Source organism: Felis catus, chromosome B1 (genome assembly GCF_018350175.1).
Source record: "Felis catus isolate Fca126 chromosome B1, F.catus_Fca126_mat1.0, whole genome shotgun sequence".
Taxonomy (NCBI): domain Eukaryota; kingdom Metazoa; phylum Chordata; class Mammalia; order Carnivora; family Felidae; genus Felis; species Felis catus.
Window position 1 is genome coordinate 76,924,785 of NC_058371.1, and position 24,688 is coordinate 76,949,472.

Below are 24,688 nucleotides of genomic sequence, written 5' to 3' on the forward strand. Positions count from 1 at the left end.
TCATATTGAAAAGTCTAAATTTTACCAGTTTAAGGAGGTGTTCATCTCACAGGCAGTTGAGGAAAAGGAATGAAGAAAGATTGAACAATTGTGTTGGACTTAGATATTATGTAACTAATAACTGACAAGATTGTTAAACGGACCTTTTTAATTAAGCATATGGTAAGTCAATGAACGCATAGATTGAACACGCAATAATTAGGAAGCAACATTTATGAAATAGTCTACTCTCATATAGCTTCTTTTGTGCCTAAAAGTGTTTTTTAAATATTTTCCCCAAATACTCTTCTTGAGGAATAGAACCAATAATTTATTTTGGATAGTTTTTATATACCCTAGAAGGTGGGTTGAGTCTTGATGTTGTTTAAGATTTCTTTTATGCTATTATCTGTGATACATATAGGTTCTCATGACACTATGTATGATACATTTCCCAAAAGGCAGTCCAGTAGGCATTTAGTAACTATATAAAGAATTAACCTTACTTAGTAAAAGTCTATTTACAGTGAGCTGGTGCATACTCTTTTTTGAAGATATAATAAATTTGATTATTTACAAACAGACAAGATGATGATTCTACTAACATGTTTACTAACGTCTCAATCAGAAGAAGAGGGAAATGGATGGAGAGAATAAAAATATACTGCTTTCTGCCACTTAGTTTGGTTACTTTTTTCTGGGAGAAATTAAAATTGACCAAAATAGGTAGTGACATAATGACCTCTGAATTAAAATTGTCCCAGTTATTCATGTTTTGTTAAGACTGTTTGCAGGTCATTCTAGGAAGAACTGTGTTACTCTAATAGTCCTCAAGATGAATAGAGTGAAATGAAGTTAAAGACATCATAAGGAAGGCTCAGATACCAAGCATCTGTGTGAAGAACTACTTTAATATTCAGCTCTATATTGATATGACATCAGCATATATTTGAGAAAGAGAAAAGATGATAGAATACACAATAAGAAAGGAATTCAAACAATATTAATATACTTGTCTCCCTTATATTTTAGTGGTGAAAGTCTGTTCACATTAGATCTAACGAAAAATAGGTTTTAGACTAGTAAATAGTGGAGCTGGGTTTCAAATGCTAGTGTTTTGATGTTAGAAGCAATGATATGATCCACTATGCTGCTCCCTAAAATAGTGATATCCAGAAAACTGCTGTATATAGGTATCAGGGCTATCTCATCCTTTGTTTTATTCATAATTTTAATAGACCTAAATGTGTCATTGAATGTCATTAGCTTAGAAGAATTGTAGAAGAGTATGTGGCAGCATTTATGAGTGGGGGAAAGCCAACAATGATGATGCTGCACGTTATATTCAGAGGATCATAGAATTTGAAAGCTGTTGCAGAAATTTTAGAGTTATTTAGTACAACTCTCTTATTTTACAGATGACTAATGAATGTCCGCAGAGAATAAGTCACTTAAATTTGGTTGATTAGCTGCTTGATTGGTTGGTTAATTAATGGCAGAGAAAGGATTCTTGTTTTGAAAAGCTCTATGAGAATTGAAATTTTTTTTAAGGGTTGATAAAGAATATTTTGTTTGATGCAAGCCTTCAAGTAAGAAAAAAATAGTCAAGTGTATTTTATAAGAACAGAAACTTGGGGCCAGAGTATCTGGGTTTGAATATTATTTGATCATTACTAGTTACACGGTTTTAGGCAAGTTTTCAACCTTTTGTGTCTCATTTTTTTATCTGTAAAATTGGGGATGATAATTCTGTAGGTTTATTATAGGATTGAATGAAATAATACATGTGTAACACTGAGGACAATGCCTGGCACTCAGAAAGTTAAGTTGTTCTTATTTTTAGTAAATGATATCCCTGAGTCAGTTTTATTTTCTTATTCTAAATGGAATGACTTCTCTCTCTCTCTGTCAGGACGGAGTTACAATGACTTAAATCAGTATCCAGTGTTTCCCTGGGTCATCACTAATTATGAATCAGAAGAACTGGATCTTACTTTGCCAAGTAACTTCAGAGATTTGTCCAAGGTAATTTTTCAGTAATCCTCTTAAAGAGAATTGTCTTGCATATAACAATAAATTTGATTATCTTTAATTTTCACATTACCTTGTAAAAATCTTTTTATATAACTATAGCTTTAATATATTTATCTTTTAAATGCATTTGCACTTTCTGAAAGTGAAATTTAAAATTGAATTTAAAATTTAAATTTAAAACTGAAAAATTTGGAAAAATGGATGATAGAAGTTGATAAGTTAAAAGTATTAACACTTGTATTCCTTTTTCCATGTATATTTAGGAAGACATTATTCTAAAATATTAACTTCTTTTATGGGTGTTAGTAATTGTTAACACATGTGAGTAAATAATGGCCACCTCTCACTGGCACTTTTATAAAAAGACAAGTAACTCTTCTACACTTCTTCAGGTGTCACACCTGACTTCTTTACTACCTCAAAATCAATCCTCTTTAAATCTAATTTTGAATTATATAAATCCAGTGCTTGAACCTTTCTTGACTTACAGTAATTTTTTTTTACTTTATTAAAACAATTTTTTTTATGTTTGTTTATTTTTGAGAGAGAGAGAGAGTGTAAGCAGAGTAGGGCAGAGAGAGAGGGAGACAGAATCTGAAGCAGCTCCAGGCTCTGAGCTGTCAGCACAGACCCTGACACGGGGTTCGAACTCACTAACTGAGATCAAAACCTGAGCCGAAGTCAGACCCTTAACTGACTGAGCCACCCAGGTGCCCCTTGACCTACAGTTATTTTGACTGCAGAATAATTCTTTCCCAATTCAGTGTCTTGCTTTCTCTGCTTTTTGTGTTGCTTTCCCTACTTTGTGAGCGAATGACTCTAGTCCTTTAGGTCACCCCCACATAGGACCGTTACTATTTTCCTTCCCTGATATACCACTATCTGCTTCTTTCATAACACCTAAATATCCTGCATTTTACATGTCCTTCTACCTCTTTGTTTTGGTTCTTCTTGTCTCCCTCACTAAGCTCCATATGATAGAGTTCTTGTTCACCATTATTTTTCTGATGCCTTGCACAGAGCCTGCCATTCACTAAATGTATTAAATAATAAAATATATGTGACATTTTCCCCAAGTTATAAAACATATTAACTATATTTGATTCTTTAAATGTAAAACATGTAAATAATAAAGCAAAAGTTACTCTTAATGGACCACATATCAGTAAGGAATAATGACATTTTATATGTATACACTCATGTATATACACATTGACACATCCACCGTTTTTTAACTGTTTTCCCATGTCTTAGGTTCTTTAAGAACTTTCCTTTTCTGTCCTAGACTATCAGTAAATAGAGTATTCTGTACCATCATTTTGTGATATAAAATAAGGTTATATGTCCTTTTTTTCTTTTAACCTTTTTTCATAGAGAATTTCAAGCATATATAAAAGTAGACAAATTAGCATAATAAATTTACATCTACCAAATTACCCTGCTTCAACAGTTGTCAACTCGTGGATACTCTTATTTTATTTTTATATTCATTTTCTTTCTGCCTTCTCATAGTACTTTGAAGCAAATCCTAGACATAATTTTATTCATAAATATTTCAATATGTACTCCTAAAAATGAAGGTCCCTTTTTAAAGAATAACCATTATACCATTAGCAAACCTAAAATAGTATCAATAATTTCTTAATATCATCAAAAACCTACTAAGTATCACATTTCCAATTAAATTACAACTTTCATAATTCTTTTTAGTGTGTTCATTCAGATCAGATCCAAATAAGGACCACATAGTCAGTTTATACTGATTAAGTCTCAAGTCTCTCTTAATTCTGTAGGTTTCTCTTTCATCTTTTCTTTCTATCTAATTCATTAGTTGAAGAAACATATTGTTTGTTGTATATATTTCCTCATAGTATGGAGTTTGTTTATTGCATCCCTGTGTTATAGTCTTAACAGCTTCCTCCATCTTCTATATTTTATATAAATTGGTAGTTGGGTCCAGAGGTTGATAGAATTCAGATTGGATACTACTTCATAGGAAGTTTTTGCCTTCTTCTGTCAGAGGGCATGTAGTATCTTCTTTATTTCTCTTTTGTGATGTTAGTAGCCATTGATATGTAATGCCTGGATTCATTGGTTCTGTAATGACTGAAAAATCATGATATTTACATTCTCTCACTCTAATTTCATTTGTTATTGGGGACCCATTCCCTTCATCTACTGTTAGGTTATTCAGTGGTACATGCATTGGAAAAGCAGGATAAACCTTTAAATTTTTCTCCTCTTATGCCAGCTTTTAAAACAGTGAACTGGTTCCTAACATCCTCCAGTGGCACTTAAGTTTTTAAAAAACATCTTCATGGGGTGCCTGAGTGGCTCAGTTGGTTGAGCGCCTGGCTTCAGCTCAGGTCATGATCTCACGGTTCGTGAGTTTAAGCCCCACATAGGGCTTGTTGCTATCAGCACAGAGCCGGCTTTGGATCTTTTGTCCCCCTACCTCTCTGCCCATGCCCCGCTTGCACTCTCTCTGTCAAAAATAAATAAAATATTAAAAAAATAAAAATAAAAAAACATCTTTATGAACTCATAGACCTAAATGTATTTGATGTTTCCATCCATTGCAGTTATTATTTCCTCTGGTGTCCATTCAGTTGTTTCTGTTTCTGACCACGAGGACCTTCTTTAAATTGCTCCTGAGTCATTTTAGTATAATCTTAGTAGTCTTTGATAACTTCATGCTGTCTTGTGTGACAAAGTGCTCCAGTCTTAACTCTTATATTTTCTGGCAGTTCTAGAATCATGTATTTCTTTAAGGAGTTATTGGGAGCCCTTTTAAAGGGAGATAATATCTGAAGACTAGTTTGGCCTATTGTGATTGTTACTGCTGGATTTGTCATTATTTCTCGGCCCTTTTAGAATGACTTGGGAAGAAATTTAAGATGAAATACATCATAAATTGAAATTGATTTCTCTAATTTAAATTTAGGATCTTATGTCCTTTAATGTATCAGGAGTCTGAGACCCTGCACCCATTTTTCAGATGGGCAGGAAATCCAGTCTTTCTCCTAAGTATTTTCATTCCTACTTTCTAGCAAAACCTAAAGAATTTTTATATATTTATCTAACCTAGAGGTTCTTTGTTGCTTCTCCCCTGCCTGTCTCTTGAACCAGTCATTCTAAAGTTCTTAGGATGCCAGACTTCTTGCTTTTAGTGCTGACTTATTCCAAGAATATGCCTAGTTCTTCCTTGATGGTGAAGTATTTAAATAAACCTCTACTGATTACCCAGTCATAGCAGAAGTGTAAGGCTGTCAGTGATTACCATCTCAATCTGAGGATCACTTCCTTATTTCTGCAGATCCCCATATGCAGGTACCAGTTCACTGCCATATTCAGTTTCTTTCACATAGAATCCAGGAGCTTCCACTTTTCCGGTATCAGAGGGAGAGTATTCCCTTCTTTACCCACCTCAGGATGTACCCTTTTATGCCCTAGCATGATTATTATTAGGAATGTTTGGGAGTAACCTCTACTCTGGATCCATAGGATATAATGTTTTTTCACACAGTCCGGATAATCACGGTACTCATCAGTGATGTCCACACAAAGGTTAACATTTTCATTATGACAAATAGCGATATTCAGTTACTGGCCACTTTCTCTTTGATTATCATACCTTCTGTCTCTATCCCCCATCTTTGCGATCGTCATCTGATCCTGTAATGCCTCATGTTCTCTTTCACCTTTATCCCTTTGATGTTGCTTTTCCCATCATCTAGAAATTTGTACTTCCATGGTACTGTCTGTACATGTCTGTTATAACACATTACATAATCTATTATAATTTTGACATTTTTTTTCTCTCTGTTCCCTCTTAAGGGAAATTATTAAATAGAAAGATTCCATTAATTTTTTTTTATCTCTGGTGTCTGGTATCATTCTTAGAACTAAAAAATTATAGCAGTTTGTATATATATTTTTTCACTTTAAAAGAGTTTTAATTTTCAAGAGAAAGTCTTTTTTTTACAGATCATATCTGATAAGGGATTAATATCCAGAATATGTAGAAAACTCTTGAAACTCAACAAAAAGCCAAACAACCTGATTCAAAACTGGGTGAAGGACTTGAATAGACATTTCTCTAAAGAAGATTTACAAATGGCCAATGAGTACATGAAAAGGTGCCCAACATTACTGATAGTTATGGAATTGTAAATCAGAGCCACAAATGATATACCACTTCGCACCCATTAGACTTGGTATTGTAAAAAAATATAAGCATAATATAACAAGTGTTGGTGAAGATGTGGAGAACTTAGGACTATTGTACACTATGAATGGGAATGTAAAATGGTACAGTTGATATGGAACAAGTTTGGTGCTTCCTTAAAAATTAAAAATAGATTTACTATAAGATCTAGCTATTCCACTTCTGGATATATATTTAAAAGAATTTACAGCAGAGACTTGAAGAGGTATTTGTATACCCATTTTTATATTCATAGCAACTTTATCTATAGCAACCAAAAAATGGAAGCAATCCAGTATCAATTGGTGGATAAATAGGTAAACAGAATGTGGTATATACATACATACCACTCCTTAAGGAGTTAGGATACACACCACAAGATGGATGAGCCTTGAAGACATTATGCTGAATGAAGTAAGCCTTTCACAAAAGGACAAATACTGTATGGTTCCACTCATATGAGGTATTTAGATTAGCCCTAATCATAGAGACAAAGTAGAATGCTGGTTGCCAGGGGATGGGAGGGAGGAGGGAGGGAGGAATGGGGACTTCTTTAATGAGTATAGAGTTTCAATTTTGCAAGATGAAACAAGTTCTGGAAATTAATGCTAGTGATGGTTGCCCAACCGTATGAATGTACTTAATGCCTTTGAGCTGTACATTTAAAAGTGGTTAAAATGGTGGGGGGGGGGCACTTGGGTGGCTCAGTTGGTTGAGCACCTGACTCTTGATTTCGGCTCAGGTTGTGATCCCCAGGTCATGGGATTGAGCCCTGCGTCAGGCTCCATTCTGACATTGGAGCCTGTTTATGATTCTCTCTCTCTCTCACTCTTTCTCTCTCTCTCTCCTGCTCATGCTTTCTCTCTCTAAATAAAAAAAATATATTGGTAAAAATGGTAAATTTTATGTTCTGTATATCTACCACAATTTTTAAGAAAAGGTCAGCAAGGGAAAAAAATATTAGTAAACTGGACACAAAGTAGAGGTTTGAAAAAGTGCTTTCATGTTCTGCTTTTGCTTCTCTGTGATCACCTTGAGAACATGCCTGGGTTAACCTGCTAGAAGGATGTGACTAACACATGGGGAATGTCTAGGTTGTACCAGCAGAGGCCATCTTAAGCCAGCCCTCAGCTGAATACAAACACATGACTGAGTATAACCAAGAGAACTAAATCTGGCCCAGAGTAGCAGAATATCCCAGGTAACCCATTGACTATGAGGAATAATAAATGCATAAATGGTTGTTTCCTGGGGTCTTTGTTTTTATTTTGTTTTGTTTTAGAAAAAGGAAAGCTTTACTTACATTTTGGTATCATATTTGTTATAAAACCCTGTAGTATTTCACTTGAATCTGTAGAACTCTCTAGTCTAATAATTGAGGACTGTGTATTAGTTTGACTTGTATAGTGAGTCATGCAGTGTCAGTAATAAAAACTTGCCAACTCTTTAATTCTCAGGCTATTATATCCTCTCTTTCCATTATTTGAATTTTATGTATGTAAAATTAAAAATCTCATCTTTCACTAATTTGTGAAATGTAAAGTTTGCCTCACAAAATAAATTGCATTTAAATAAATAACCTTTCTGGTGTTCCAGAAAAATTGCCTGTGTAAAAATTTTTTAAACTGAGTCTTTCAGTTTGGACTTCTATTTAAGCACATAGCTTAAGATGTTTTTTGTGCTTAGGAGGGTTTTTGGTAGGCTCTTCAAGATACAGTGGGTAGTAAGATGGATTATAGACAGGGTGTATGTTTCTGTCTTGATAGAACAGTTACTAATGTGATGAGTGGAAGGCTGTTTGGAAATTTCTGCTGAGGTTGTAATTCTGTCTTCTGCTATCTTTGTACCTGAACAAGAGCTCCCATAACCCTGTTGCCTCTTCCTACCATTGTTCTTTGCTAACTTCCTCTATTCTCTGCCTCTCACCTTGGTTCTCTATCCCACTAAAAATCTTGTATGAACAGAGGAAAGCCTCCAGTTTTTTCTTCTTCCTTTTTTTAATGTATGCTATATTGTGTTTTTCATTATGAGAATTCATTAAAATAATGTCAGCAAAACGCTGTAGTAAATGATTTGCCAGCAAAATAGAATCCTTTTTTAAAACCAAATTTTATTTATATGTTACAGCTATTTCTAAGGAACTTGACAAATACTTTTGTTGGGTGGATAAAATACTGTTTTAACTAATGCCTTAGTAATTTATCTTCTGTATATGATAAATAAGTTTGTTTTTATGCCATACTAGATGACCAATAGTAATTTTGCTCTTTTTATTTTTTTAGATTTGTAAAACTGGTAGAGGGCCTTAAACTAAAAGAATTGATTTTGTTAGTCTATCCATATATGTCCATATCCACTATACATATAGAGGCATAAAAATATAATTTTGATGATTTAGTGCCTTTAATTATAGTAGTGGTATCCACTTTTATATTTTGAGAGATTTTGTGAGAGATTTATACTTTGGGCTGAGGAAAGAATATAAAGAATGCTTTCAACAAGAACTGAGGGACACACCATTGAATAGTGAACAGTAGTAATTAGCAGGGCTAGGAAGAAGTGGGAAGCTCTAACATTCAACCACATATCTTATAACTTAGCAGCAGTAGTTCAAATGCTATAAAAGTCCTTCAAATTCAAGAAAATGGAATTCTAGTTCTAAGTGTTTTCATTAAATATTGATGGAAATAAATGAATTTGGAATTAACTACATTATTGTAGGTGAAATAAGCATATTAGATTTTTGAAAATTGTGCTTTGCATGTATAAAATAATAGTAACTGTCTACTTTATAAAAGTATATCATTCCTGTTGGCATTAAAATCTTCCATAATGCTTACAGTGTGATTCAATTTGCAGATATCTGTTTATATACATACTTTCAGGGATACATCTCATACATAAAATGAGTTGTTTCTGTATTAATAATGATTATAAGAGAATTATATTAAAATTTTTCTCATAGTATGCATTTAGCAAACATTACTATTTGTTTAAATTTGTGAAATCATAGAAAACATTCTGTGCAAAGTCTAATTTAAAACATAAACAGATCTTATCCCCATTCTTAAGTAGATTATATACCCTGACTGGCTTTAAAATGTATTGAATTATTTATGCATACTTATGTCCATTTAATTTCCTCAATGCTGTTTTTTAGAGGAGTTTTAGCAGCTTTGATACAATGCTACAATTTTACTTGGTAATTTCTTCCACGTTGCACAGGGAATTTTCTTTCTGAAACTGAATTAATATAATCAACAGCCTTTCTTCTGTATTATTTTTCTGATCATTCTTTGTGAAATGGGTTAGAAGGAAAATGTAAAAAAAAAAGTCTTCTTGAAGGTATAAACTTTTATTTTATGCACAATGTCTCCTTGTAATAATTACAAATTAGTATTACCTGTTGAGAAGACCAAATAGTCTGAAAATCTGATGAAAGTTAATTTTTTTTTTGTATGGATATATTGAGAAGGTCCTCACTTAACATAATGGTTTAATCTATTCTTTCAAAGCTAAAAAAAGGTAGGAATGAATTTGAAGCTGATTTTTTTCCTTCGCTTTCCCAGTTATTTCATTGCTAGTGTAAAATCCTGACTGATGGGAAAAAAAAAATCCTGACTGATGAGAAGACAGATCTAACCATGCATAGACTTTGGAGTGACATTAATCTATATTTTACAGAATACATTGATTTTTATATTTTGACAACCTTCTTGAAAGAGATAAGAATGAAGATTTTCTTTTTGTCTTTTCTATATAAGAAATTATAATTAGGACAGGAATATATTTACAAAACGTCATATCATAGAAACAAATTATGATGGCAGAGTGTTTCAGTAACAGGGCTTTCTTTGTAGATTGGGAAGATTTTCTTTACCATTGTGATTTTTTTTTTTTCCTTAATAGGGGATTGATTGTGTAAACCAGTTTTCCAAGAGAGGAAAACCCAGATGATCTGAGGCAATTATTTCTCTTCTAATTGATCAACATAGTTATTTTGGAATATTTAATATGTATATGTACTGTCATCTGAATACCTGTTCCAAAAAATGAGTTTGTTCTTAGATTGAAATGCAGTTGATAAGCATTAACTTCCAAATGAAAACTGCACAACTAAGAAAGAACATGCCACCTTATTGTTAATTAATTTTTATTGAGAACTTACTTTTTGTCAGGCTCTTATTTAAGAATGTTACATGTGTTAACCCTCACAAAGCCCTTATAAGATAAGTAACGTTACTTATTGTCTTTTACAGAGACAGGAACTGAGGCACTGTGAAGTTAAGCAAGTTGCATAAGGTCACACAGGTAGTGGGTAGCACCTGAATTTAAACACTAAGCCAGTGGTTTTCAAACTGCAGTTTACAGCTAACATTTTAAAAAATGAACAGAAAAAAAAATTAAAGATAATAAATAGAGAACAAAAAACAAAAACCAAATAAACAAACAAAAAACAGAATCAGACCTCAACTGTAGAGAACAAACTGATGGTTGCCAGAGGGGAAGGACGTGGGGGGTTGGGCAGATACCAAACCTGGGATGGTTTGGGTGGTGAGTGGGAGATACAGGCTTGCAGTTATGAAATGAATAAGTCATGGGGATAAAAAGTACAGAATAAGGAATTCAGCCAGTGATACTGTAATAGCAATGTAATGGGAGAATTGGTAGCTATACTTGTGGTGAACATGGCATAATGTATAAACTTGTCAAATCACTAAGTTGTACACCTGAAACTAATGTGATATTGTGTGTCAACCACTCTCAAAATGGATAAATAGATAGGTAGATAGATTTTGTAGAGAAAGAAATGAATAAAATTACAAAGTATAACATGAAGAAAATATCAGTGTGCATTATGTATGAATCTTCTGCTTAAGCTGTGTGTGTGTGTGTACATGTGTGCACTGGGTTATGGTTTATGTGACCTATTTCTTACTACAAGTTTTGGCCCAGAATGTTTGAGAAATACCACAGTGTGCTATATTGCTTCTACATTTGCCATCAATTTCTGAGTCTGTTTTAATGTTATTTTGTCAAGTTGCCTTTCACCTCTCATGCTGAAATACAAGGTAAAATGCAACCAGCATTCTATGGCTTTAAAGAGGAAAGCTTTTCCAAATTGTTCTTCTTAGTGTGTTTGTCCCAGGTTATGCTCTACGCCTTTTTTGCCTAAGCCTGTTTTACGAAAAAAACTGAATGTTTGCTTTAAACTATTGAATCCCTGATGTTATAACTTGAGTATTCATTTATTTTTTTCTTTTGTTTATTGAATAATATTGTGTGCCAGGGACTCTTCATTTCTGGAAATCCAAAAGAATAAAATTAGGTAGTTACTCTCCTACTAAAAAGTAAACTGAAGGTTGGGGTGAAAATGAAGAAATGGCCAAGGTATAAGCAAGTATTTTATTTTTTAATAATTAAAGCTTACATTCTTAAAATGATGGAAAATACTAAGAGAGTTTGAGGTAGAGGGAAAAGAAAATTAATCATCCATTTTTCAGCTTTAGAGTGCAAGCACAATATGAGCTGTTCTTTAGGTTCAGAGTGCAGAAACAAGAAAAGTAAATATTAGGGGGAGATGAACTTGCACCACAATTGCTTGATTCTTCCTTGCAGTGTAGGAATCTAAGGAGAATTTACTATTACCATATCTTCAAACTGAATTTCAAATTGTGGTCCAGGCCCTAGTAAATCATAGTGGTTTTTTTCCACCAGGATTGCATATGTTACAATGCCATACCCATTCACAACTCTGTTGAACTAACAGCTTCTGTTGCCCTAATCTGGATCAAAATGTTTCTAATGAGTAAATTCTCAGATAACTTAAGAGAATTGAATGACAATACTCTCTTGAATTTACTTATTTGCTGATGAGTTGCTATTATTTGTCTGTAGCATTTATTGCCTTTTTCTTCTTTCTCTGTTTAAAGCAAAAGTAGGTGATTTTCTCTGTCTCTCATTTATCTTTTACCATTTGGTTGTGTATTTTTATATGTGAGATATGTCTCTCTAACACACGCATTTAATATACAGCATTCATCTTGACCTGGAATTGACTACCGACATTTAACTGTTGTTGATCAGACAGCACTTCTTTATCTCTTTAAGTTTTAAGTGCTGTTTCTGACGAATGCCAGTCCTTTTAGTCCTGCTCTGTAACAGATATACCAGGAATCAGTATACCATCTAGATGTCACAGAGGGAAAAGAACACTCTTTTTGGAGGCGAGGGAATATTGTTTAAATATGATAGGTGTTATAACCTTTACTTTATTTTAACTTATTAGGCTTCAGTCAAACCGAAGGAATTCAAAAGTTTTTAAAAACCTTATGATATTACAACAGCAAATATTGGATCTTAAAGCATTTCAGTAAAATGTAAATACAGAGAAAGAAATTAATTATCCCATGCTCGGTTTTTTCTTTTCTTTCCTTTCTTTTTCTTTCCTTTCCTTTCTTTCCTTTCCTTTTCTTTCCTTTCGTTTTCTTTTTTTTGGCTGATAAAATATGTTTAAAATATTTAAATCTTGGTATCAAATATGGATGCTGTAATGTGCCACAAGGATGTTGAGGAGTTTGGTATAAATTATATTCTTGCTTTGGAGAGTTTGCAGTCTAATCAGCAGAAGAATTATGTGGGGAGAGTTTAGAATATTATTTGATTTGGATTGTGAGGGAAGCCCTAGTAGGTGCCTTCCTATGTAAACACACATTTTACATATGCTATCTTATTTAATCTCCTCAACAGTACTATAAGGGATGTGTTATTATCTATATTTCACAGATAAGGAAACTAAGATAGAGTGAGGTTAAGGAACTCTCCAAGGTCACACATTTTCCCAGTGTTAGGCTCTCAGATATGTCCATGTCGGTGAACTGGTAGGCTTTAGGGATAAGTGGAAAGAATATTTTAGATTGAATACTTGCATTTATGTCCACTTGTTTCCCCAAATCCAACTACTCTTCCCTTTATCTTGGCATAAGGGACAGAGGTGTACTTGTTAGAGAAATTATACCAGAGAAGTTTCTGATTTGAGAAAACCAAGAACAACAGAGGAAGGGTTGAAGGGAAAGAATGGAAAACAGGATGAACTGAAAGCTTTAAGTACTGAATGTTGAAGGCCCCCAGACCCCTTTTGCTGTCATGCTATCAGAACTCTGGCAGCCAGGCTTATACCAGCCCCACCCTGTAAGACAGAAGATTGTATTACTCTTTGGACATATTGACTGGCTCAAGAGAAAAGACCTAAGAAATGTTAACGATTTAGAGATTCCACTTGGAGCCCACCTGATTTCTCTTCAGTGAAGTCTGCCAGCTCACAATGCTCCTTAGGCTTGATGTACTACAGTCAGCTCTTTTGTGCCTCGTTCTAAAACTGAACATACATCCAAGTGTTAGCAAACATTTAAAGACAGTCTCCATTGTCAAAGATGACAAAGACTAAAACAAATAGAAAAATGAAAGAAACCAGAAGAAACAAAGACAATTTAGGAAACAGAAGAAACCTTAAAAACAAAATCAGAATAAATATCCTCACAGAGGTAACAGAAAACTCAGGCATTAATAGAGAAGGGAAAATGATCCTATAGAAAGCAGAATGTTAGGGCAGATGGTTTTTAAAAGACATCAAAATGATATAGGAAAATAGCCTAGAAAGATAAAATTAGAGGACTAAAGTAGGAAATCTTTGGATTTAGATAACACATTATGTCAGTCTGCTTTCATTTATTAGTAAGGGACCTTTCTCAATTACTTAATTGGTGGGAGGGGTGGTCCTAAATAGCAAACAGCTATTTAAATATATTTTTATAGGTAGCATTATATAGTTATTTATGTGATACTGAAGAAAAATTTTCATGGGTACACTGATCTTTTTAAACTTTAATATGTGTTCAATGTGATGTATTTAGTTTAAAATATGGTTGTGCAACTCTTCCCTCAAAATGTAAAATAAGTTCAGCAAAGTGTGAAAGGTATATATGGAGAGAGAGAGAGGTTGTGGTGCATTTAGAAGATTTGCTGAAGTTTTGTTTTTAAATCAGGAAAAGAATGTTTTGTGTGACTTTTTTAAAAATTTACACTTATTAAGTGTTAGCACTCTTTAGAGCAGATTTGGTTTTCTACTAGAAGCTACCTTTTATGAGAAGCTTTCAAATGACTCTAACAGAGGTTAACCTTACACTTAATTTAAGCAGCCTTCAATGACATTGTTTTTTAACATTAGTCAGAATATGATAAACTGAAGTAACTGAAATGGATTGTGGTTAATATTACTGTCAGGGTGATGAATAATCCTGACATACACCAGCAACACACTGCCAGTCAGTAATCCTCAAAGTTAAGTATTTATTCTCTAATCATCCTAAGTTACTGTGGTGTGGAGTGACCATTTATTATTATTTATAAATGAATTATTTTATTTGCACAGCATTGCCAATTTTATCCCTTAATACTTCCTGTTTTCTTAGTTTAGTGCTGGGTGTGCTAACTTGGGTAGATTCAGAGGAGGGAACATGTATCTACCATGAATTTACATAAAAATTGTTTTCAAAACACCTAGAATTTGGGTTGTGTAAGTTTAATAAGTACTGGTTTATAGTAGCAATAAGGTTGGTAGTAAGCTATACTTCTGATTTCAGGGCGTGTGTGTGTGTGTGTGTGTGTGTGTGTGTGTGTGTGTTTATGGGGAGTAAATATAGTAGGAAGACATTTTAGGAACCTGAATATTTGTAGTTTTCTTTATATACCTGTATGTGTCAACTTTTCAGCTTGTTATTCTTATATTTCCCTCTGATCATCAAAATTTGTTTTATGTGAATATGTGGTATGTTTTGGGGGGGCAGTTTTTTTTTAGTTGAGGTATAATTGACATCAAACATTCTGTCAGTTTCAGGTATACAAAATAGTGATTTGATATCTGTATATATTGCAGAATGATCACCATAATAAATCTAATTAAACATCTGTAGTGTGCATTTTATAGTGGGTAATGTAGTATCTTTTAGTCACATGTCCACATTCTTGTCCAATTCTTTATTTCCAAAGTCCACTTATTTAAATTCAACACAAGTTTATGTTGAATAAATGTGCTTACTCAACGAATTATTAATTTGCCAGCTAAGTTTTGTAGACATTATTCTGAGGACTGTGCCAGGAACAAACGTGGATGAAATAGTCTCCACTTTTTAAAGTTTTATAACTGAATGTATGTTATATATGAGCCATTTATAGGAGAATAATATAATCAGAAATATTTTATTTCTGTATGACTTAATTTTAAACGGTTCCACTTTTAGAAAAGGATTTTTTTTTTAATGTGAGTTCATGATTTATGATGTGAACCAACTTTTTGAAAATGGAAAAAGGGTAAATTCTGAAAACAAAAAACACTGGCCTGGTATAAAAAGTAAAATGATGATTAAATAGGTAAATTTTTTAATGTTAGGAAGAAAATAAAATCAGTAGTTTTACTTAGAAATATATCCTGTAAAACTATATTAACTTCTTTTCTTTAAAAATGTGTTTTGATTAAGTTAATAAATTATGGAAGTTATAGATGTAATGTGACATATCTCAGCAAATTATTTGAAAATCTGAGTGATACCTTTCTGATAATTAGACAAGATGATTAAAAGACATTAATAGTGTTCAAAACTGTTCAAATCACTTATAACCCTATTGTTTAATGGCTTTATAAACTTAAGGTATTTCTTTATAGTTCCTTTGTTGTATTCTGTTCTAGGCTCTGATTTGTTAAACAGTTTCACTAATATTACAAATTGATCATACAGATTGCTTTGTAGTTAATTAAAATAAAAAGCTTTTTTAAAAAAATATTTACTGATTTTTAAGAGAGAGAGAGAGAGAGAGAGAGAGAGAGAGCGAGCACGAGCAGGGGAAGGGCAGAGAGAGAGTGGCACAGAGTATCCAAAACAGGCGCCATGCTGACATCAGTGAGCCCGATGCAGGGCTCAAACTCATGAACTGTGAGATCAGGACCAGAGCCAAAGTCAGATGGTCAGCCAACTGAGCCACCCAGGCACCCCATTAAAATAAAAAAAAAATAGATAATTTTGGCAAAATCGAATACCTGAAATATTTGAATGAAGTACAAAGAAATAATATAAAGTTTTGCATTTACTCTTAGAAATTTCTAGTACAAAAAAAAAAAAACAGGAAAAAAGGATAAAGAAAAGTCAGTGTTAAAAACTATAAGTGGCAGTAGTCTTGTTAATGGGAAGGAATATAAAAATGTGGCAATTTTTACTAAACTATAGATTCTGGTACTTCCAAGGGGACTGTACATTGCAAGAAGTCTTTTGATTCATTATATATACAAGAGACTGTCTTACTGGAAAAGTTAAAGCTGATGATTTAGGGGCGCCTGGGTGGCGCAGTCGGTTAAGCGTCCGACTTCAGCCAGGTCACGATCTCGCGGTCCGTGAGTTCGAGCCCCGCGTCGGGCTCTGGGCTGATGGCTCGGAGCCTGGAGCCTGTTTCCGATTCTGTGTCTCCCTCTCTCTCTGCCCCTCCCCCGTTCATGCTCTGTCTCTCTCTGTCCCAAAAATAAATAAACGTTGAAAAAAAAAATTAAAAAAAAAAAGCTGATGATTTAGATTATTTAGTTGACTATATGCTTATTATTAACCAACAGCGTTTTGGCTTTTCTAAAAACAAATTGGGTCAAATATAACTATTATTACACTCATATTGTGACTTCTGATGCAGCCTAATTTTTAAATTTTTTTTAATGTTTATTTTTGAGAGAGAGAGAGAGAGAGAGAGAGAGAGAGAGAGAGAGAGAGAATGTGCACATCAGCAGGGGCAGGGGCAGAGAGAGAGGGACACACAGAATCTGAAGCAGCTCCAGGCTATTAGCTGTCAGCACAGAGCCCTACATGGGGCTCGAACTCATGAACTGTGAGATCATGACCTGAGCTGAAGTCGGATACTTAACTGACCGAACCAACAAGATGCCCCACTAGCAGATGCAACCTATTTTTAATCTATAATATATTATAAGGGTACAAGGTAAGGATTGAAGTTCAGTTTTTACAAATGGAAGTCCAATTCTTTCAACACTGTTTCGTGAAAAGACTGTTTAATCATGAAATGTCTTGGCACCTTTGTTGGAAATAAATTAACTATATATGTGTGGGTCCGTTTCTAAGCTTTGTTCTGCTCAATCATATATCTTTTCTTATGTCAGTACCACACTGTCTTGATTACTGTAGCTTTATAGTAAGTCATAAAATCAGGTCATATGAAACCTCTAACTGTACTTTTTTTTTTCAAAATTGTTTTAGCTTTCCAGTCCCTCTATTTTTCATATAAATTTTAGAATCATTTTATCAATCCAGCTTGGATTTTTATAGGGATGATATTTAATTGGTTAGGCCATTTTTACTAAGAATGCTATATATAAAAAAAGACAGTCTTTCAGTCCATGAATTTGATTCCATTCATTTACGTTTTCTTTAATCTCTAATGTTTTGCAGATTTTGGCATGCAATTCTTGTACATATTCTGTTAGTTTACCCTTAAATTTTTCATATTTTTAATAGGTATAAAATTTTCAACTTCAGTTATTTACTGTTTGTATACAGAATTACAGCTGAATTTTGCACATTGACCTGTATTTTGCAACGTTGCTAGACTCAGTTATTTTTATTGGCAGCCTTTTTGTAGACTTTTTGGGACTTCCTGCATACAAGAATATATCATCTCTGAATGAACACTTACTACATTATGGAATATTGACTAGAAGTGTTAAGAAGGTTTGTCTTTGGTATTAGGGTAAAAATATTCTATCTTTTACCTTTTTGTATATTAGCTATATGGGTTTTTCGTAGATGCCCGTTATCAGGTTGAGGAAGTTCTATTTCTAGTTTGTTAAAATTATTATAGTTGGATATTGAATTTTGTCAGATACTTTTTCTGAAAATAATCATATGGTTTTTCTTCATATATTAAAATTTTATACTGGTTAATTTTGGATTCATTCCTAAGACAAACCATATTCGATCATGATGTATCATCCGTTTTAATAAACTGCTGGATTTGCTTTGCTAATATTCACTTACAAATTTTTGCATCTGTGTTCAGGAAGTATATTTGTAATGTCCTTGTCTAGTTTTGGCTTCAGGGTAATGCTGGTGGGATAAAATGAGTTTTGAACTTATTCCCTCTTTTTCTCTTTCCTGGAGAAGATGGTGTAGAAATTAATTTCATCTTTAGTGGAATTCATTAGTGAAACTATTTGGTCCAGGAATTTTATTTCTGGGAAGGTTTTCTTAAAACTTTGAATTAAATTAATAGATATAGGGCTATTCCTGGTACCTTTTTGTTCTTGAATCATCTTTGGTAGTGTGACTGTCTCACAGAATTTGCTTATTTCATCTTTTATGCTTGATTTTGGTAGTTTGTTTTCTTTCTTTCTCCCCCTCTCTTCTCCACCCCCGATCAGCCTGGCTGTGTAGTTTATTTATTCTTCTGTTGCTTTTCCTGTGTTCAGTGATCTTTGCTTTTTCTCCTACTTTTCTTCTTGATTTGGATTTAATTCCTCTTCCTTTTTTTGGGATTTTCAGGTGAATGCTTTAATCTTTTGATTTGAGATTTATTTTTCTTTCTAATGTAAAAATGCAATGCTACAAATTTTTCTCAAAGCATTGATTTTACAAAGCGCAACAAATTTTTATATATTGTATTTTTATTTTTATTTCATTCAAAATATTTTCTAAATTTCCTTGTGACTTTCTCTTTGACCCATGGATTATTTAGAATAGTTTCCTACCCCCCACCCCCCCACAGGTTTGGGGATTTGTCAGACATCTTTCTCCTGTTGATTTCTTGTTTAATTCCATTATGATTGTTGAACATACTTTGTTTGATTTTTATTTTTAAAAATGAGTTGAAATTTGATTTATTGCTCAGAATATGGTCTATGCTGGTTATTGCTCTGTGTGTACTTGAAAAGAATATGTATTCTGTTGTTGGGTGAAGTGTTCTATACATGTCATTTACAACCAATTAGGTAAAATTGGTTAATAGTGTTGTTCATATCTTCTATATTTTCACTGATTTTCTACATGCTGTATTGATTAATGTAAATGAGAGGAGTGTTGAAGTCTCCAACTACAATTTAGATTTGTCTGTATGTTTTTTTATTTCTATCAATTTTTGTTTTATGTATTTGAATCATTTGTTTTTGGTACATGTTGTGAGTTGAATTGTGTCTCTCAAAATGATATATTGAAGTCCTCACAAGTACTAGGGTACCTGTATATATCCTGTATATATGACCTTATTTATAATCAAGTTAAGATGAGGTCATCAGAGTAGGCCCAAATCCAATATGACTGGTGTCCTTATAGGAAGGTGAAAACACCATTTAAGACAGACATCAGAGGAATAAATACCATGTGGTGATGGAAATAGAATTGGAGTTAGGTTGCCACAGTCCAGAAACACCTGGGGCTCCAAGAAACTGGAAGAAGGGAGGAAACATTTTCCCACTAGAGGCTTCAGAGAGAACATGGCTCTGCCAACAACTTGATTTTGGACTTTTAAACTCCAGGACTATGAGACAATACATTTCTATTGTTTTAAGCCACCCTCAGTTTGCGGTACCTTGTAACAAGAACCCTAGGAAACTAATTTCAAATTGTTAGGTTTTCTTGATAAATGGTCCCTTTATCATTATATTTGGTAATATTCCATGTCCTGAATTCTTTTTTTTTTTTTGATATTAGTATAGCCATGGCAGCATTATTTTATTACTTGCAGTATTTTTTTCTATTAATCTACCTTAAAATTTACTTATTCTTTCTTAGCTGTGTCTACTCTGCTCATAAGGTCATCAGAAGAATTCGTCGCTTCTGATTTTTGTTTGTTTGTTTGTTTCTAGCATTTATATTTGATTCTTTTTTTATATTTTCCTTCTCTGCTGCAATTTCCCACCTGTTTGTGTAAGTTTTCCACTTTTTCTGCTAGATCTGTTAGTATGTGAATTATGGTTATTTTAAATAACCTGTCTGATGGTTCCAACACCTGTATTATCTCTGAGACTGGTTCTTTTGATTGCTTTGTTTCTTCACAGTGGGTCATTGTTTTCTTATTATTTTAAGCATCTCATAATTTTTGATTGAATTAGAGACTGGGATGTGAATAATATTTTATGCCCAGAAATATGGGTGCCTTTTCTTATATCAGCAATTTGTGTGGGGAGTTCAGTCCACGTAGACAGTAGGTGAGCTCAGTTGGGTTTCTTGTCATCATTGTTACTTCTAGTGTAGCACATTTTCACAAATTCCTTCAGTTCTTCCATTTGAATTTGTCCTTAGCATGGGCCCTAGGGTGTTAGAGATTTTGTCTCACTGCTTCTGCTCTCCTCTCTGGCAGGCCCTCAGTGCCTGTGCCACTGAGGACTTCTTCTCTCTCCTCTGTTGCCTTTCCCCAGAGGTAGATGGCTGTTGCTCGTGACCCAGTGTAAGGCTTATGGTCGGGGTAGGGCAACTTCTTCATTCCCCTGATCCAGCATCACTCTGTGATGAACGCTATGGGTTCTTCTCAGTGGGCCTTCTCAGTGTTCTTGCCCATACTCTGCATGACATCCAGACCCTTTCTTGTGTTTGTGGTAGGTCTTAGGCCAGAGAGATTTTCTCATCCCTCTTCCAATAATAGCAAACCTGTCTTTTGGACCAGTGAAGAATCCTGGCTCAAAGATTTTCCCCCTCTTCTCGGTAAAAGAGCTTTTACTTTTACCTTACACCAGAAGCAGTAGATTTTTGTCTGGTCGTAGGGATAATATAGAGTTACCTGTCTCTCTTCCGGACCCTGGGATGAGAGCATTGGTATTCCTCCTCCATCAGCCTAACAGTTTTTATTCATTATAAGAAAAAGATTTGGGGAAGTGTTTAGTATTTTGTGCCTGTCCTCATTAATAGCAAATCACGTTCTATCTCTCAAAACTAACTGATTGTCTAAGCCACCTTGTTTGTTCTTAGTTGCTCCCAGCCATTGACGGTGTGCTAAGACCTATCAGTGCCCCAAAAGTAAGTGTCTCAGTCAGCAGTAGGTGCAGGCTGATTGGATGCCAGACCCTCGGGCAACAGCTTTTAAAGTTTACAAGTAGACCTCTTTCAGGGAAAGACTGGGAACTGGACATTGAGCCCCCAGGTGATAGCCTGTTAAAGAACTGTTTGCTACAAACGGTGAACACAAGCCCTGATGGCCACAAAAACCAGGTGATCAAGGGGTACATTTTCTAGATGGCAGCCATGAAAGCTGAAGTGCCAGACCAGTGTACGAGCTCCTTCCAGGGTGACATTGGTGATTCGGAGATTCTCTCTACCTACAGGGAGAATGCAGATATGCTGGCTTCTCTGCAGAGAATGCTGGCTTCTCTGGTCTCAGGGGAGGATTGCAGTTCCTAGATTTGTGTTAAATTAGGATCCTGACTCTGAGGCTGCAGCTTTTAAGATGTGCAGATAGTCCTCTTTCAAGGAAAGACTGGGAGATGGGCATTTCTGTCTGCTCTCTCAGCGCTGAGCTCTGGGGAATGGCCAAGCTGAGTCCTTCTGAGCCAGTTAAGAACTGTGTTTCTGTTTTTGTTTTTGTATTGTCTAATGGTCTCATGGACGCAAGCCTCCTTGGCTTTCAGAGCTAGGCATTTTGGGGGCCTTTCTCACAGGTGGAAGTCTTAAACATTGGGGTGCTGCATGTTAGGCCCAAAACCATCACTCCTTAGGGAGGAGCTGTGAGTTGTGAGTTCCTTCCCAATTGTATGTCACCGTTGGAGGTGAGATTTACAGCAAGAATGTGTCACAGACTTTCACACCTGTTATGATGTGGACTTTTTTTTCTCATTTGCCTGATGTGTAGTGCAGCTAGTAGCAGGATTTCTTCCAGAGGGAATTAATCCATGTGTAACTGTAGATTCAGTTTGTCCATGGGAAGAGGTGAGTTCAGGAACTTATGTCATCATCTTGAACTGGAACTCCTGATGTCAATGCTCTTAACCATTTCTTTAAGTGGAGAGATGAATCTATCTGAAAATGAATAGGCTTTATTATATCAGGTTTGGGCCTCTTGGGTGTTTACCATTTTCATAATTACTTAAAATGTTTTTTCCCTGTGGCCTTGGATTGTCAAATTGTTTTTTGGGGGTTCTTCCAGGCATTTAGCTCAACACTGGCATTGGATTATCAGATTATTCTAATCAATTTATGTGCCTTTCTCAAAGTCAGGTAAAAATCTATCACTTAATGTGAACCGTAGCTGAATAACATAGAACTACAGAGGCTACTAAATCTACCAGTGTGAGCATTCGAAATGATTTAGATTCTACATAGGTACAATAAGTAAAACGGAATACTTTCTTTTTCCCAAGATGTGTTCGTTAAATTGAAATAGTATAGAGGGTGTATGTTTAATACCACTTGCAAGAAAGTGTGTTTTCAAGGGATTAAAAACTACTCTGGTACTTGAAAACAAAAGTGCTTATTTGTTAACTCTAAAAGCCACAGTAGTGTGCCAATGAAATTTTCTTCTTGACAATATTAAATAAAATGTAGAGTGTGTGAAGATAAGTGCTGAACCATTTCAGCCATATATAGCATGTGACAAAATACCCTAAAAGCCAAGGTTGAGTAAAAATGCTGATCAGGCTGTTTGTTATACTTGTCATTTAGATAAAAGAGCTGCTACAGCTGACACAAAATAGTTGCTGCACCCCCTAACAGTGGCAACATGGCTTCAATGACAGAGGCTGTTCGTTTATTTTCTTCTTTTGCTGGTGGGGGAAGAAGGCAGGTGGTGGAGATGCACAGAATAAAATTCAGTGGCTTCTTTAAAAAGCCTTAGGGGCACAGAGAATGAAAGGCTGGTACGGGGTTAATGGATGCGGATATATAAATACAAAAATTAACAGAAAAGTAAAGCCATAAACTTTAGTGACCACACTTAATCTATTTTTGTTCACTTTTTTTCCTAAGCTTTTTTTGCCAGGCATCTTTCCATGTCCCCACGCAAAATATTCTTTTTTTAAATTCATTTTTGTAACCTTCTGCTAAAGTGATATCCATACACATTAGATAGGTAGGGGGATACAAATGTAAATAGCACTTTTTCAAAAGGATCTTTAGTCTAAACCTCCCATGAAAGGGTTCTAATGGCTTTACAAATTCAGCACCAGCATTTTTACCAACTCACATAACCCAGATCATTCTAGGATCTGCTAGTCAGTATAGTTAGAGTAAGTTCTAAATCTTGTCCCTGTCACTGTCTAGGTAACCAATCATTAGTAGTCATTTAACTTCTCTGACTCAACTTTCTTGCCTATAAATTAGGAATGCTAATAGGTTTATATATTAAGGGGTTGTTGTGAATATGAGGTAATTTGTGTAAGATTCTTAGAACCTTCACTTATACCCAATAAATGGTAGCATTGTCATCAGATCGACTGGACCCTTAAGTCTGTATACCATATTTATTCCCTGTAATCTTATAAAACAAATCATTATTCTCTAATCAGAATGATTGTCTCTTATGATATCACATTTGCTGATAGTCCATCCTCTTTCATCCTCCGAATTTTATTTTTTTTTGTTTAATCCATCCATGAATATGACATACCTTTTACCTAATTAACAATCTTCAGTCCTTTAATCTGGCATTTTTATAACATATAACATTGGATTCCTATAACATTGAGTTCAACAATTTTGTTCTTTTTTCTTTGCTAGTTTTTAGCCCTTATTTTGCAATGGCCCTCTTTCAGTGTCTGTAGGCCTACCCTACTTCCAGGAAAAAATAAAATAATGTGTAATCTGTCTTGCTCATGACCTCGTAAATGCTGTAAGGCAGGCTTTATGTGTAGTCATAGAATTAAAGGATGTTTCCAGTTTCCTAATCATACCAAATGAAGATGACATTGGCAGATGGCTTTAGGCCAGTCATCCAGATCCTAAGCAAGATCCTGAAAATAGTTACGCTCTTTTGCCTCCCCTTCCTGAGCCCCTTTTCACTTTTAACATCTCTTCACCACTCCCCTGTAACTACAAAATGTATTTTTTATGATATCCTATCCTTTAATGTTTCCAAAGGCCCATTTCTGTGTCTTGTATGCCAGAACAATCTTTTACTTCTTCTTTAAATTTCTCTTCTGCTTCTTATCCCACATAGTATCTAATGATTTTCCAAAGAAGGCCTTCACAGAAAGATGTAAAAAACTCTTTGAGACTTGGATTTTAAAAGGGAAATTTGTTAACTCAAGCAAATTTCTGCTTTGTTGAATATGTGAAATTCCTTGCCAATTCCCTTTAACTTTGTTAGTGACTGTAATCATGGTCCAAGAGTTTGGAACTTCACTTCTGAAAGGTTGATATAAATTAGAACAGTTAACATATAAATCTCAAAAGGAAGAAGGATTTATGTCAGTCATGGTGGTAATAACAGTTACGACAA

At 34.4% G+C, this 24,688-nt stretch overlaps 1 protein-coding gene across 9 annotated transcripts in view; it reads left to right on the forward strand.

Annotated features, from left to right (window-relative positions):
- The window catches only part of LRBA (LPS responsive beige-like anchor protein), a 775,946-nt gene that overhangs the window by 579,578 nt on the left and 171,680 nt on the right, over positions 1-24,688 (forward strand). For all 9 annotated transcript variants that reach the window (XM_023252764.2, XM_045056857.1, XM_023252765.2 and 6 more), the window contains one exon: positions 1,892-2,004. In XM_023252764.2, the coding sequence (XP_023108532.2) occupies positions 1,892-2,004 (113 nt within the window). The remainder of the gene's footprint in view (positions 1-1,891; positions 2,005-24,688) is intronic.